Here is a 16713-nt window from a genome sequence, read left to right as displayed (position 1 = left end):
TATTATCCTCTTTTTGGAACAATACATGTATACTATCTAAGAATTAAATATAAACAAGTGAATTCTTTCAAAAAGGACGACTTTATAATCAAACTACCATTCTTCAAAATCGAGGATGATTTTTCGTCCTCAAAAATCCTGCATTTAAATTCATTTTGGCACATGGGGTTTCCTTGCAACGATTCATTCAGGGCATGTAAAAGATATTTGTCAACCTTAGAATAGAATTCCTCCTTGAGAATAACTTTTGACCTCGTCATTGATGTATGCAGGGTGATGGTAGACCAAAACAGTGAACAAAGAAAGACCAAAATGATGGGAACTGATTAAGCTGTACGATTAGAGCATATGATGACAACAGAAATCGTGCTACCCTAAGCAATTTCTTTTGAGTTCATAGTCGTTAATGATTGAAACAAGAAACAATTTAACAAATTTGTACAATTTACCGTTTTGACAAGGATGGGTTTAGGTAGGAAACAGTTGGCATCCATTGTCACCATCCATTGTGGATTTAAATTATGCCAACTAGAGTGTGTGGTGGTTGGTTGGTTGGGGTGATCCATCATTTATCACCAGACGTAATATTCAAATCAACTGACTTACTTTTGGAATAAGGCCTCCAAAATCTTTGTCCATTCCATCAATAACACACAGACATTTATTTACTTTTGGGCCCGTGTATGTGTTTGGCATGCAGATAAAAAGGTTGCTCGATGTGTCCCACCTAATTCAAGGGTGCAATTCCTTGGCTCCATACAGAGATGTGAGAATCGTGCTTCTGCACGGCAGCGAATATTTGGGTATGTTCCAATTCTTGAAGGAAACTGGGTTGTTCTAGTGTATACAATAAAAATAATTGTGTATACCTAGTTTGTATTGAGAGGGAATGTATTTATTAGCGTGAATACGATATGTGGGAGGGTCGATGTCACACTGTCGAGTACCTCATCGACCCTCAATTAGGCTAGTTGTACAATATGTGTAAAAGTTGTATTAAGGGTGAATGTATTTATTAGCGTGAATTTGTGGTGTGAGAGGGGTGATGGCAGAATATCAAGTACCCCATCAGCCCACAATTAGATTAGTTGTATAATACATGTAATTTAATGAATGGTAAGTAAATAGGAGTGAATGTATTTACGAATGACCGTGAGTACAAATGGGTTAGGTGCTGAATTGATCTAGCTGAACAGCACCGCCCCCAGTTCCTAACCTCAGTGGCTGGATGCATAAGACTGTCTGCCCTTGGACAGCCAACACGCAGGGTGAGTAATTCTTAAGTCTGCTGGCCATTTACTGTAAATAGCAAAAGCTGGAATTTCCAGTGGACTAGGAGAAATGATTAGACTCAATTCTGCCCATGTTTGTATGTCAGCATGTACATGGCGGAATTGAGCCTATAAAAATCCAAATTCAAAAATCTTCATCAATATAAATATTTCACATTGTTGTGTCATGCCATCTGTACCAAAGGATGTTTACATGTGATTTGCTATCATAACCCACAAAGGTTGTAAAAATTAACAGACAGTAAAACAATAAATAAAACTTAAATTGTGAATCCTATGAGCAAACAACACAAAATATTGTGTCAAGTAGACACTTTTTGTCAATCATAACAGATAGATAGATAAAATTAAATTAACCTGTAATACTAAAAGGTTTAATGCCCATCCACCGCAGACTGGGGTAAAGAAACAGTTTACAATTATTTGCCTCAAATCATTCTCAAAACTCCAAGGATTATGCCAGGATTTGAACCCAGAACTGTTACCGTGGTATACAATGATAGAGATTCAGGTGCTTTAACAACCCAACACAATGATTTAAAGATCAAAAGATGAATTAGTATTTATCCTCAATTGTGTTTGGTCCGAGTTATCATCTTCGATTGGGTCATTGGGGAAGGATTGCGCCAGGAGAGCCATTCTTGATTGTGGGTATCCCCAAGTTCTCAGCTGTCATAAGTGGTCGAATGTCTATTTTTTGAAAGCCAACCTTTGCGTGGAATCCCCATGCTGAGTTTTGCCTGCTTGCTGCTTTATACAGGGTGAATTGCTACTCGTGCTACAAACTTCTCCAGTAGATTCTTCACCCTAAAATGAACAAAAAAGTTCATATTGTCCATGGTCCGATTCTCAACCATTNAATCGATAAAAAGCGAAATTACTCTGAAATGGTTGAGAATCGGACCATGGACAATATGAACTTTTTTGTTCATTTTAGGGTGAAGAATCTACTGGAGAAGTTTGTAGCACGAGTAGCAATTCACCCTGTATACTTTTATAATTTATAGTGGGATATTTGATTATATGTAATTGTTTGTGATGTAACAATGTAATGTATGTTTTATTTCCCCCCCACTTTATTTCAAGAGAAGCACTAAGGTTAAAAATGTAACTATTTTATATCCATTATTTTGAAAGTCGGAAATTGCTACGTTTGAACACGTACTCAGCCCAGATTCTTCATAAGTGAAATGCAATATTTGCAACCACACTTGAGAAATGCAGATTTTATACTCTTCTCTTCACCTCTCAGTTGACATCTACAGTTCTCTGAAGTTGTCTCTGAAAGTTTTGTTTTTCTATATACATATAACATATATGTATATTTACTATTAAGACACTGGTGTTTAAAAAGGCAACAATGAAATTTCTGATTGATCAAAATAAAATATAAAGTCTCTCGACCTAGGGCATCTGTTACCGCAACGGTTAGAGCATTGGCACGGCATGGCACTCATCACTGAAGCCCTGGATTTGAATCTCAGCAGGCTACATTTTGCAGTTGCAAAAAAATAAATAAATAAAATAAAATAAAGGGTGAGACAGGAAATGACAAGAGCTATTTTAATTATGTTTCCATATCATTTTCATGCCAAGAATCATCATAATACAAATTATATAGAAAGACTTATTTCTAAATAACTTCCAAGGTTCTCAAGGCCTAGAAAAAATTTGTACTAACTATGCATGAAAAATGTACACAATGGGAATAACAATTTTACACTTTATTACGTACATAATAAACTGTAAAATAATTATTAATTAATTTAATCTACAAATATTCGGAAAAAGTCAACTTTTTGTTACAAATCTACAGCTGATGTTTAGTACAATAAAATGTCATTAGTTCCATTAACAACTATGGAAGTTTCATTTAAAACGGTTGTGTAAAATGGGTGCGCGCACATTTGTAAAATTTACAAATTGGCAGTGGAAAGTAGGCACTTGATCAGTAATGATATACGATACGTTGTTAATGGGATATTCGCACGATTACATACGACATATATAAAAAATAAAACCGACCAAACAAGTTGACTTAAATCCGAATAAAAACAATTTTGTTTATGAAAACTGAACGTGCTTGAGAAATAAATCACAATAGAATAGACATGACAAGCACATATTTGATTTTCCATTATAAAATAATTTGTTCAACCTGGATTTACAATACCTACAATAAATTTTCAGTCACGATGCATAATTATAATGTACAAATGAGCAATAAAATCAATTACTATTTCCTTAGACAATATGTTGATTCATCTCCCAATAAAATATTTTATTAGGATTTTTCTAACCATTAATAATGGCATTTTTAAATTTACATTTACAAAAATGAAATGATTTGGCAATATGGTCCAAAAGTTGATTATTTCAATAACATTTTATTTTATTTTTTAATTAACAGTTTTTTTTTGTTTGTTTTTTTTATATATAGTTTATTTAATTGGTTTTTTAAAGCCTCACTCACTTTTTATCACCATCTTTACATTTTCTTTCTTTTTTTTAATTTACATTCATCCCTTATTATTTATTATATAATTGATACATTGTTTAAAATTAAAATAAAAAAGAGAGGGAAGATAGAGAGATAGCTATATAAAGAGAGAGCGTATAAATTATTCTAAAATACAAACTATACAAATAAGATAAAAACACAAAGATCGTAACAAATAAATGTCTAATGAACAGTTTGCCGTATGTGTTGTTATTTTAATGCTTTGTTCAATCGAATGAAATGGATCTTGAGCTTTGACACGACAGTTCATTATAGGAGGATGCCAAAATGGTTGACACTTTTTGACCCACCTGTGATTCTTACACAGCACATTCTAAATTCCTATATACTAAATTTTATACACTATCAATATTTATATATATAATTTTTTTATTATTATTTTTTTTATAATAGTAGTACCTATTTTTAATTCTTTGGTATCAGAATGAATACAGATATTAGTTTTAATTACATATACATTGCTCAATAAACTGATCCCTAGTTTGAACAACCTGAGATATTGATGTTTACATTTAAAAGAAATTCAAAAGCCATTTCCATCACACAATAAATTTTATTGGTCTTTTGAAGTATGCCGTTTTTAGAGGCAATATTTTATCAGTCAGTGTTTATAGGGAAAATTTTTTTCCAATCTTCTAAAAATTTACTTCCTAACACTGATCCACAATAACCTAAGATAAAAGGTCAATTTACTCTTTCATTATTTCCCTTAAGATTTGGCTTTAGATAATTTGGCATCTCCAGATCACTTCACAAAGGATTTTCTTTTCTAAAAACAGCCATAGTAATAAAATATAAAATTTACAATTGACAGTCAAACATCTATTTTTTATTTTTTTATGTTTACTTTTTGTTTTATTCATGAAATAGAATGTATAGAAATTAATCACAACTAATATTTGGTACAAAATTATATTTAAAAACAAATTACCTTACCAAAAGTATCTACGTCTAGAAGAATTTTTCACATCTATTTACAAACGCAATAAAAAACAGTGAATTAATATAATAATTTGTGTACATAGATATTATGTGTTTAACATATTAAACAAAAGTTAAAATCTCTCAAATGATTTCATTATTAATTAACTTGTAAAAATAATTTTTGAAATGTGTTTTATTATTATTATTTGTATAATACCTTATTCAAACAGTATATTTACACATTTAATTATCAAATACTTAAAAATGTATAACACAATAATTATGATTTTTCATTATGATGGACTATGAAAAACTCCACTACTATTTACATTTAATTTTGCACCATAACAATTTATATTGTTGGCATCATTAAAGGCCTTTACTTTTATATTTTTATTTTTCTTGTTTCGATGCAGTCATAGGCCAATTATTTATTTTTAAAAAGACTAGATATAGCTTATTTTAAATTCAAGATCGAATCTTTGTCATGATTAATTTAAAAATAAAATTGATGAAGCACAACAAAAACAATCTTGATAAGATAGAGGTGAGGTTCAAACATTTTAATTGTGGCACAATTTTCTTTCCTTTTATTTTTTCCTGCAGAAGTTGGACATTTTATGCAATTTTTCTTTAGACAGCTGTTTTTCTACTATGAAAAATAATTGTCAAATGAGATAACTTTTACAACTAATATCCACTTTGTTAAATTGAAATCTCCCTTATATTCTTTCAAATCTTTGATTTTGTTTTTATATCTTTCTATATTCAATGTTCCAGTAATCTAAACCAAGCTGTCAGTCAAATTTCAAAATGTATAATTACATTTATTATCTTTGTGTCAGAATAACAACCATACGAAATATTAATGTTTTAACCCAGCCGTCGAGTTGTCAGTTCCTCAGAATCACATGTCTATACAATTTTCTATACAAAAATTAGGAATATATGAAGTAAATATAAAAATAATATTTGTTTAACAGCATAGTGTAAGTAGAAAATTAGTGTTGTTTGTAAAAAGTCTAATGTATTTATAATGTCACTATAAAATTTAATTTCAAATCTTTGATATGCAAGGAGAAACTATTCCTATAAATCACTATTAAAAAGAATGATACAAAAATCATTAAAAATATTTACAAGTTGAACGACAAAAAATGTTCTCCTTACACTCATAAAATAAATAAAAGCTGTACACAAACCGATATCAAAATATCAACAAATATTTAATTATAAAACAATATAAAACTGGGAACTGAGTTACGGTCGGGCTTAGAGGTCGGTGATGGCGTAGACCGATTTCTCACGCTCGACCGGCTCTTTTCAGTAAAAATCTGATGATTCGAGTGTCTTGCATTTTTTTGAAAGCGTATTGTATTGTCCCGGACCATCAGACCGAGATTTCCTGCTTCCAAGTGTGTACGAGTTTCCTGCCTCACTCCTTCTGCCTGTCATGCCTGAAATGAATTCAAGTATAAAACAACAGTTTTTAATAGCAACATTTTTCTCCTCAATTACATTCAAACCTGTGTTTTGTAAAGGGAAAAAATTACTTCTTTTATTAACTAATTATTATCACTTTAATTATTTTGTTACATTTCAAAATGACCTTGCGAGACCTTGAGAGAGATGTTGTCATAGAATCATGCAAAAACAGTAAACTCAAAGATTACAATATGAATATATTACAAATAAAGCAAAAATGAAAGGTAAATCTAGGTTTAAATAGTTAAAGTGGAGTTTTCCAAGGCTTTGCAGCTAAAACCCTAAGAGTTTCTAATGGTACCACCTTTAACCGACTAAAATCGATTGAAGTCCAATCAATCCTATTCGGTTAAAGCCTGAAGAGTTTCTAATGGTACCACCTTTGACCGGCTAAAACCGAGGTCCAATCAATCCTAGTCGGTTAAAGCCTGAAGAGTTTCTAATGGTACCACCTTTAACCGGCTAAAACCAAGGTCCAATCAATCCTAGTCGGTTAAAGCCTGAAGATTTTCTAATGCTACCGCCTTTAACCGGCCAAAACCGAGGTCCAATCAATCCTAGTCGGTTAAAGCCTGAAGAGTTTTTAATGGTACCATCTTTAACCGGCTAAATCCAAGGTCCAATCAATCCTAGTCGGTTAAAGCCTGAAGAGTTTCTAATACTACAACATTTAACCGGCTATAACAGGGTCTACTTAATCCATTTCGGTTGAAGCCTGAAGAGTTTCCTTCTATCCTAGTTTTTTGAAGCCCAAAGAGTTTCTGATGCTACCACCTTTAATTTGCTAAACCGGGTCTGACCAAACCTAGTCGGTTGAAAACCCTGAAAACTTTCCAACAGTACCACTTTTAACCGGCTAAAACCGGTGTCCAATCAATTCTATAAGTTAAAACCCTTAGAGTTTCTAACGGTTCCATCTCTTGTAGTTAGTATTGCATCTTCTCTCGTCTGTGCATATTTGTTTTGTAATGTGTTGAAGAAATCTAAAAAATTAAGATCGAAAATGTGTTCAGTTCAAATTTCTATGAACAATTCCAAAACGTTTAACATAACTTGTAGCTTTAACTGTCTAGCATTGGTTAAACCCAGCCTTAGCCAGTTAAAGATAGAAGCATTGGAAACTATTTGCACTTTAGCGGCAAAGCCTTGGTTCCTACTTTCCCAATTAAACCTATGTTTACCTTTCATTATCGGTTGATCTGTAACATACATATCCCTCAGCGGAAGCATCGAAAGCATTTTTTCCTAACATATTTCACTTAATTGACCTCCAGCAAAGCTACAAGATGACCCAGTTTCTGAAATAAAATTCTCTCTCCTTAGATTTAATATCGCAGATGATCCAACATGTAAATGCAGTCTACAAGTCCATCAAACTTGAGATAATGTTATATTTGCTTGTCCAATGTTCCAAAGACCAAGGAGTATCTCAATAAAAGAGTTCTCATAAAATTTGGAAGATGGCCAGTCAAAAAGGCTGATTATATCAAAAAGAAAATAAAAAAATGTTAATGCAATAAATATTGAGATATAATTAAGTAAATAAAATGATTTTAAATGTATAACTTAATAAAAGCAATCATATTTTATTTATTTAATTGCTATGTAAAATGCTATCTTTGTAATAAATAATAATTAGAGTTATTAGTTCCTGTAACTTCATTACACGCATGTATAAGTTTTAAGGAGCATGCAAAATAAACTCCATTTCACCAGAATGTACTGGAGAAAGGGATAAAAAGAGAAAGGAAAACTATAAAAATAATAAAAACAAACAAGTTAAATATTTAACTATTAACTAATACTTAAAAGTAATAGCCTTAAATTAAATCACAACAATAAAATAAATAATGCCACTAAAAAATTGGTACTTTCACTTCCACATTGATTTTATTTTTATGTAAATACCTTAATTTAACGATTTAATACCGTTTATTTATTAAGGCTTACCAATGTCACCCCTCCTTGATGCTGAAGGATGTTCAAGAGTCCTAAATTTTCTATTTAGAGTCGCGTACTGGCTAACTCCGCTCCTATCACAGATACCCCCAGGTCCTGCTCCATGCAGGCCCCTGTAACCAGATACACACAATAGAATCGTATCGTTCGGTCCAGATTACAACAAATACAACTATTTCACTTTCAAATTCTAACAAATAATTTCTTTTTTTATATCTCGTGCTTAAATTCAAATGAATCCAAATATATATCTAATCTAATCAGCGACAGTAATGCAATTAACATCTCCCAACAAAATACCTAAGATTAAACACAGCTTAAAGTAAAATAATTATTGTAGAATGTAAACAATTTGAGTTAGGTATTTGCAAAATTACTTGTGTTTTAATTTTTTTTTTTAAAGGGACATTTTAATGAAAAATAGGTGTTGGACTGGATGTTATATACTCTTGTTCCACTTTTTATAAATAAATCAAGGAAATTGTTCTAAGTGAATTTCAATTGCAACACTAATGTGAATATAATACAATGTGAGCAGATGAAAAGCTGCTGTTGTTGACATTGCTCAAATCAAATAAATTAATTACAGAGGATGTATTAATTAATTACTATTCTAGTAAAGCGTAACTTCTGTTATAATGTTTAAATTTTTATGGTCTAAGTGTCGGTGAAAGCATGTTGAACTAATCAGCACTTTACTTTATCTTTAATTGGATCCATCTACTCTCTCCCAGGTTTAGTTGTCAATCTGTTTCATATCATCTCAGAGAGGAGCAAATGCCGTTAGTTGAACATAATATAATGTTAATTAAAGTGTCATTTTATATAAGCTTGTGTTAGATCATTAGTACCAGTAAAATCTGAATAATTTCAACATTCACTTCAAAACATCCCTTTAAATTTGTAAAAGGCGATATAGAACAAGAAGTGATTGCGTAAAATTATTCATAAAGTTTTTTTTACACTAATATAACGTTTCACTTTTTGTTATTAATTGTAATTTCTAAATTGACAATACATCTTGTTGATGTAGGAAATCCCAGGAGTTCAAGAACTTAAATCTATGATCAGCAAAAACTTTTTACCAGCTTATCATGCAATAATTAAGGTCACAGTTAAGGATCAGATGCATTTTTGCTTAACAAGCATTTTGTTATTTTGATACTGTGGTTTTTTTTTGGTTTTTTTTCCATGGCGATTTTTATTTACTTATAATTTTACATTTTAATAAAGTATTAATCCTTAATTGGAACTTTTTAGCCTTGCAAATTAAAAATTAAACTTAAATAGGCTAGTATCTATGTGAATTACATAAAACGATAAATCATAATTTATTTTTTTAAATTCTCATTCCAATCCTATCAAGCAAATTTGACATGATATTTCCTGTTAGATTACAAACTGACCAAACAACAGAAAGCCTTATCATTTAGCTAACACTTTTTACAGCATGCACATTTAATGAGGATTCGCAATGAGACATTAATAATATCAATTTACAATAACGTAAGCGACTAATTTTATTTAGCAAGAGATTTCTGTTTAATTATAAACGGTTTAACGTCTATTGAATTTTCATCTCATTTTATTAAAAGAGATTTATTAATGTGAAGTGTATTGTGAATTGTTCACACTTGTAAAAATGTGTGTGTAAACTTTACTATTATTAATTAGTGAAATTAATTGTACTTTTAATCTAATCTAAGGTTGAGATGAAAAAACTAGTGTCACAAATTCGAACCCACGACCTTCGGGTCAATATGTCGCTGCTGAGCTATCGTGACTTCAACCCATCGGACACCAACTCATCTCAACTTACCAGCCGAAAGTCGTGTGTTCGAATCCTGCTAGTGACACTAGCTGTTTCATCTCAACAAAGACCTTAGATTAAAAGTATAATTAATTTCAATAATAAATACCATCAGTTATTACTATTAAATACATATATGGATTGATATTACTATTATTAATCATGATCAAAAAAGGTATTTGTTACAACCTTACAAAACAGAAAGTGACACAGGTTCGGTTGGAAATATTCTTTATTGTATTAATCTATATATGTTTTAGTTTGTGTCCTATTAACCAAAGTATTTACTTTCATTGATTTATTATACATTATTATTTTATTCGTTATGCAAAGTATGGTTGAAGTGAAAAAACTAGCGGGACCCATGACCTCCAGAACAGTACCTCGGCACTTTTATTACTTGAGCTCTCGTAACTTCAGAAGTGCCGAGGTACTGATCCGAAGATCATGGGTTCGGGCCCGCTCGTGACACTAGTTTTTTCAACTCGACCATACTTTGCACACAAAAAAATAAATCAATTCTTTATTACAATTTATGCATGTATAATAATAATATAATATCCCCAAAATATGTTGTTGCAATCGTGTTTTTAGCATCTAGACAATGATCTTATTTAAAGAATTGTAACGTGCATTTCCCAACATCATTTATGGAGCAGTGCAGTGCGTAAAAGCAAATAAGGCAGGAATTTTAAAATTATGAACAATTTGTGCAGTAAACAACTAGGAAAATAAAAGTACAACAAATATTGATTATCTATTTATATAAGTTGTGTATTGACAAAGAATAAAAAATTTAAAATGCTTATTAGTATGCTAGGAACCAATTACAATGGCCTACCATGCAAAGGCTTTTTTCATGCCAAACATTGTTAACATACAATTTTTAGTTCATTTACAATTATTTTCAACTTTTTGTTGATCACAATAAATAGATTAAACTAAAAATGTATTGGATTGGCGTGCTAATGCAATTCACAATGCATTACAGACAAATAAAATAAAAAACATTCAACACCTCCAGCAGAAGACAACATAAAAACGGTTGTAAAATGTTTGCAACTGAAATTCACGCAAGCAAAAAAAGGCTCCAGGGCTTTGTACAAAAAAAAAATTAAAAATATAAAAAGTCAATTGTAAAAATGATTGATGTTGATTAAAACCAAAATTTTATAGTTCAAAAAATAAGTAGAACAAGGAAATCACACCCAACTCATCATCCGCCTATTATTTTTATATTCAGTCAATTTGTACGTAAAAATTATGAAAGTAGTATTTTTAAGAAACAAAACCTAAAAATATTTTTTTAAATAATAATAATAAAAATATTATTTAACTAATATTGATTTTTTTAAGTAACCCTCATCAAAGTGAGAGTGAAGACAAATAAACTGATAACTACGTGTTTAGGTAAGGCGGAGTTTGAGCATGCGTGTGCGAGAATGGAAAAGGGGTGCCATACGACCCTTGGCCATGGAGCGTCCGTGCTGCAATTGCCTGTGAAGCTGCTGTAGGTGGTAAGAACGGATCCTGTTCATCCACCTGTAAATATTCTCTCCTGAAACAGACACAGTTATTATTGTTTTAACATTGACATATTCAAAAAACACTTAAAAATTAATATTTGATAGTTATTTGATTAATATTTGATAGAAAAAGTTGTAATAAACACAAATATATTAGCAATGACTAAGTTGCCTGCCATTTGAATCTATTTATTAAAAATTAATTTTTTCTCTCTCAAAAATGAGTGATTTTTTGTTACTTGGTGGTGACTGCGTTAGTCAAGATGTTAGTAGTAGACTCTCAGCGTACCACCATGGGTATTGGTTCGATTCCCACCATAGAAAATTGGAATTTTAGGCCTATTCCCCTCCCCCAAAAATAATATAAACCTACATGGAATCCCCCCCCCCTAATATGTAAATCATAAGACCATAAGACCCTAATATATATTGGATTTTTCTTTGTTGTAACCTGATGGTTTTTTGTTCCCTAAACCCCCACACTCTGCATCTTAATATATTTATTTATTTATTTATTTTATTTTTTTTTTTTTTGCAACAACAGAGGTCATATAAACCCTCAGGGTGCTGGTGTTTTTGAAAAAAGCCCAGATTTATAATGTATATATACTACAATATGTATAATAACCTTCTTAAAACCAACAGCCTATTCAAATTTTGAAACTTTTTTTTCAAATTAATGGAACTTTTTTAAGTACACAATGTGGAGAAATTCTTAACTAGTGTTTCACTATGTGTTGCTTTATGACAGACCTGATAACTGTCTTTTTTCTGAGGGCAATATTTTAATAAGATCTGTACTATAATGTAATAATGAAGTAATAACCCAAGACAATGTAAATTCAGTAATTTTATTCCAAAAAATAAGTTCTTTTTTTTTCTTTTTTGCGTAAGTGTTGGCACATGTTATGATGAGTAACCAACATAGACTTCTATTGAAGATCGTCTTTGAGTGATGAATAATCCTTACCTTTTTGAAATGCATATTCGCAAGTATAATATTTTACCAGCAGTTATCTTATATTAATTAAATATACTGTATTATTTCTTTAATAAAATCAATTAGTATTGCTTTTCTATCAATAGTAAATAAACAACTTGTGAAATAGATTAAAATGTTCTTGTATTTAAATGTGAATTCATAGTTCTCTCGATGAGAATGTTTTTGTTATAAATGAAATAAACAACTGAAATAACTGAATAATCCATGAAACCAGGGAGAAATGAATTTGCACTATTTTTTTATCTATCGCTGCTTTACAATCAGAACTAGTTTTTATTATTTCTGAACCGATTTGCTTTCCTTTCACAACAGGTTTAAAGCATTCATTTATTTCACTGCTGGTGCTCTCAGCATCTGACAAGCCGTCGAATATGACTGTGGTGGACTCAAAATCTTTATGTATAAAATCTTCCATTTCTTCGTCATCTTCGACATTCATTTCAACCTGTTTTGAACCTTGAAAGTAGCTCTTTTTCTTCTTCCTCATTTTGTTGAAGCGTCTCATTTCGGACAGTTTTATGTGGGCGAAAGAGTCGTTTACGTGAAAAAGATTCATTTTGCTGAACGTGAGAAGGTCGGTCTCCGCCTTATTCCCTTTTGACTCTTCATCGCAAATGATAAGCGATTCCTTTGACATGTCAGATTCAGCACGAAGTACTACTGGTTCCAAGCCGCGTACCATTCTCCAGTTTTCTGTGCTTAGTACTTTACTTACTCCAAGACTTAGGGTGGATTCGGATCTTCGTAATACCCGGATATCCTCCATTTGGCTTATTTCAGGATTTTCCATAAATTAGAAAGATTTAGGAATGAAATAAATTTTTCATGTTCATGAAAACTGCACTTGTCAGGTTATAGAACAAGCATCACTGAAAGACAATTTCCAATTAGTAAATAAACATTTTGAACTATACAACTGGTTTGCTTATTGATAGAGGTAGAAAAAAAACTCAAACACTTATTTTGGTGATTAGAATGATCTAGAGTGGTGAACATTTATGCTTAGCTTGCATCAATCTAATCATCGTGGTCTGCCTATTGTCGGAATTGCCAAAATATATCGCAGTACAAAAATTTTCCGCGGTGAAAAAGTAGGCCGCTCAGTGTAGCCAGGGTAAATAATCAAGGTGAGAATTAATCAATTTCACCAGAGTTATGTGTTTTATTACACAATCGACTAATAGAGAATGAGAATTCAAATGTATTAAACAGAAATTTTTAAACATACATATATAAAATATTGAAATTTTGCTTACCTTAGATACTCAAAAGAAAGCCCGATAAGGTGACCGGGAGAAAAGAAAGCCAATAATGTAGAAAACTAATTTTAATTAGAAAATTGAATATAAAAAGTAAAACTAAAAGGCAATTCTATAACAATAAAGCTAATATACATTGCATTTAACAATATTAATACATCTATTTGTTAGAGGCAGCTTATTAGTGCCAGTAAGATGTTATAACTTGCACAAGTTTTCACTATAAGCCATGCAAGTAAAATTAGTGCTTCTAAAACCACAGCCGTTTTTTAGGTGTTGGAAACTTGAACTTTTGGGGTTTAGTGGCATCAATTGAAACTACTAACCTGGACTTTGAGTAGCGCCTGTAAATTTAGATAAAAAAATGTCTAAGCAATCGAGAAATAATTTTCAAACACAAAAATCTAGTATGTATATTTGTTTTAATTGTTTATAACAATTAATTTTGCAATGCTCACGGACAATTTATTGCCATTTTCACTTACTTTGCAACTTTTTAATAGCACTAAATACACTTTTTTAATATACATACGTACAGATTTAGAATTAAAAAATTTAAATATAAAAAGCAATAAAAAGTATGCTGCAATGACCTACGACCATTCCAAAGCACCAAAGCATTTAGAATAATCTATAATTAAGCTCTTCACCGTCACATGCTAATGTAAAAGATATCATGCAGAAAGAAAGAAAACTGAATACTGTATGTGCAAGAAAACTAGTAGAAAAAAATAATTACACTTGTCACAACTCTGGACAGGTCCATTTTGCTTGTAAATCTGTAGTATTCTTCAAAATGTTTTGATTTTGTTCATTTTTTGTTCTCAGAGTGTTTCATGTGTTTACTGAGTGAACACCATGGTAACAAATTCATTTTATTACTAGATATAATAAACAGTAGTAACTTACTTTTTTCTAATATATATCCACGTGTGCGAGTCCAACCACACAAGGATAGCAAAGAGAAATCCCGCTCCAACACTTGCAGCCAACATAAAAGTCAATCCAAATCTGTAAACCGTTATTTTTTTAGTCAACATCAGTCTGCATCAACGGATGTAGAGAGGATAAAAAACTTTTTCATTTTGATCTGAGTCAAATTGATTTGACAAAAAAGCACTTTCCAATGTAAATATGAAAACAAAAAACAACAGTAACATGTGTTGCATTTTATCTCTCAGTGTTGAAAGAAATAAAATTAAAATAATTTTAAAATTGACACTGTACATTCATAAAAGAAGTAGATTATGGGCAAGTAAAAAAATGTAAAACTCACAGAGCCATTTCACAAACTGCATGGAGCCCAGCCATATATTGGTTGTGAATTTGGGTGCAATCCAGTTTTGTTGTAAGACTGTTGATTAGGTTTGACGCTAGTTTTATCTCCTTTGCAAGCATATCCAGCTTGGGGTGTAGCTGGTGAGGTTTATACAGCTGCCTAGCAATTCGAGTCATAGAATTTACACCATCCGTGACATTGCTTATTGCCTTTGACGCTTTTAGCAGAATTACCCAAAACGGGTTTTGATCTCCATGCTCACAAGTCATATAATAGTTTAGATAGTCATGGTGTAAGGGTGCTGGTGCTTCCAGCTTAATTAGCACCATAGGGGTTTCACATAAATCTCCAAGCGCCTTCAAAATTATATTATTGAAATTAAATTAATTTTCCAAAAAAAGTAATCTTTTTTAATACTTACAACAGATGCTGTTAAATACAAGGATGCCATCAGCCATGAAAATATAACAGCGAACAAACCAAATACAGAAAATCTAAAATATAAAAAAAAATGTCATTTCACAAATTCCGTTGAAAAATAAGAAAGAAAAATAAACACGTACGTGATGAGAGCACATCGTGAGTGCCTAGCGACTCCAAATAAAAGTATGACACAAAAGACTAGTAATATGCTTAAAACAACCATCGTAACAGGCCACCTGATATCTTCAGCTTTTTGTAAGGTATCTAATGCAGGTGCCAACGTTACTGGGTTTAGGGGTCTAGAAATGTCTTGAAGGCTTGCCAGTGCTACGCTAGTGTTTGATGTCATCTCTTCTAACACCCTCAAGAGCACGGCCCGGGCTGTTTGGTTGCTCACGGGCTCATCAAAAACGTCTCCTAACTGGGTAAGGAGACGCTTCACTTTTAGAGTGAGGGTCGAATCAATAGCCAATGTCTAAAATCATAAGTGATAAATCGGTTTGCCATGTGTCAGCACCTATACAAATCTCCTTACTTGATTTTTAACACTGCTAATCGTTTCGTGCATGGCTCGGCCTGCAGTGAGCAGCTCAAGCATCCCATTGTGAACATCATCATTTCCGTAAAGCCCTACTCCTACGGCCCCACTATGGAAAATAATCAACAAACATGTAAATATTTTGATAATTTTCTTGTTGAAAATCATTCAAAAGACTATCATAACAAAAATGACACAATGAAGGGTTTTGTTACTCATGTAAAATGTTAAGAAAGAAAACTAGTTTATTATGTTCTGGGAGATATTCTCCCCTAATAGAAATAATATAATTTTAAAAATATTTTTTACAATAAAGTTTTTCATTTAAAATTATGCATGAAATTTTTAAGAAAATTAAATACTAATAATAAACTAAAATTAATTTTAAAAAATAAAATCAGGTCTAAGTAGTATGCAATATCAATTTATTGATAAATATATAGAAAATAAGTAGATAAATAGAAATTTAAAAAAAGAACTAAGGAAAAGAAAAGAATATTAGTGAACATGGTGAAAATCTAAACTTAAAGTTAGACAAAGAAGCAAAACATTTCTTCTGAGAATCAACAGAAAAAGAAAGAGTAGTGATTCTTTTTGAAGCTATTTTAAACAGAAGATTTTTGAAAAAAGATGGCGATTTTGCATTTTCGAAATCATTCTACGAACAATTTGTTATAATTTTTACAGGCAGTAA

At 31.3% G+C, this 16713-nt stretch overlaps 2 protein-coding genes and 1 long non-coding RNA gene across 6 annotated transcripts in view; 1 reads left to right on the top strand and 2 right to left on the bottom strand.

Annotated features, from left to right (window-relative positions):
* Positions 1-5944: 5944 nt before the first annotated feature.
* The window catches only part of LOC106663008 (protein tweety), a 45910-nt gene continuing 35141 nt past the window's right edge, over positions 5945-16713 (bottom strand). For 3 of the 4 annotated variants that reach the window (XM_014387486.2, XM_014387503.1, XM_014387494.2), the window contains exons 4-11: positions 16017-16128; positions 15622-15956; positions 15480-15552; positions 15056-15414; positions 14689-14790; positions 11394-11549; positions 8173-8294; positions 5945-6194 (exon numbers count right to left, since the gene is read on the bottom strand). In XM_014387486.2, the coding sequence (XP_014242972.1) occupies positions 6061-6194; positions 8173-8294; positions 11394-11549; positions 14689-14790; positions 15056-15414; positions 15480-15552; positions 15622-15956; positions 16017-16128 (1393 nt within the window). In that variant the 3' untranslated portion in view covers positions 5945-6060. Of the gene's footprint in view, positions 6195-8172; positions 8295-11393; positions 11550-13829; positions 14124-14688; positions 14791-15055; positions 15415-15479; positions 15553-15621; positions 15957-16016; positions 16129-16713 lie in introns of those variants that run through there. The other variant, XM_014387513.2, reaches the window with a different exon arrangement.
* LOC112127357 lies at positions 8301-11555 on the top strand. Its single transcript, XR_002910528.1, has 2 exons — positions 8301-9687; positions 11402-11555. It is a non-coding gene; the product is annotated as an uncharacterized LOC112127357 (long non-coding RNA).
* On the bottom strand, positions 12616-14673 carry LOC106663027. The gene is made up of 2 exons (XM_014387524.2): positions 14519-14673; positions 12616-13389 (listed from the first exon to the last, which is right to left on the bottom strand). Exon 2 carries the CDS (start codon positions 13308-13310, stop codon positions 12657-12659), a length of 654 nt encoding a protein of 217 aa, XP_014243010.1. The 5' UTR covers positions 13311-13389; positions 14519-14673; the 3' UTR covers positions 12616-12656.

Source organism: Cimex lectularius, unplaced genomic scaffold, assembly GCF_000648675.2.
Source record: "Cimex lectularius strain Harlan isolate CLEC.00 unplaced genomic scaffold, Clec_2.1 scaffold170, whole genome shotgun sequence".
Classification (NCBI taxonomy): domain Eukaryota; kingdom Metazoa; phylum Arthropoda; class Insecta; order Hemiptera; family Cimicidae; genus Cimex; species Cimex lectularius.
Note: the sequence above shows the minus strand (reverse complement) of the source record. Positions and strands in the feature narration are given on the sequence as shown.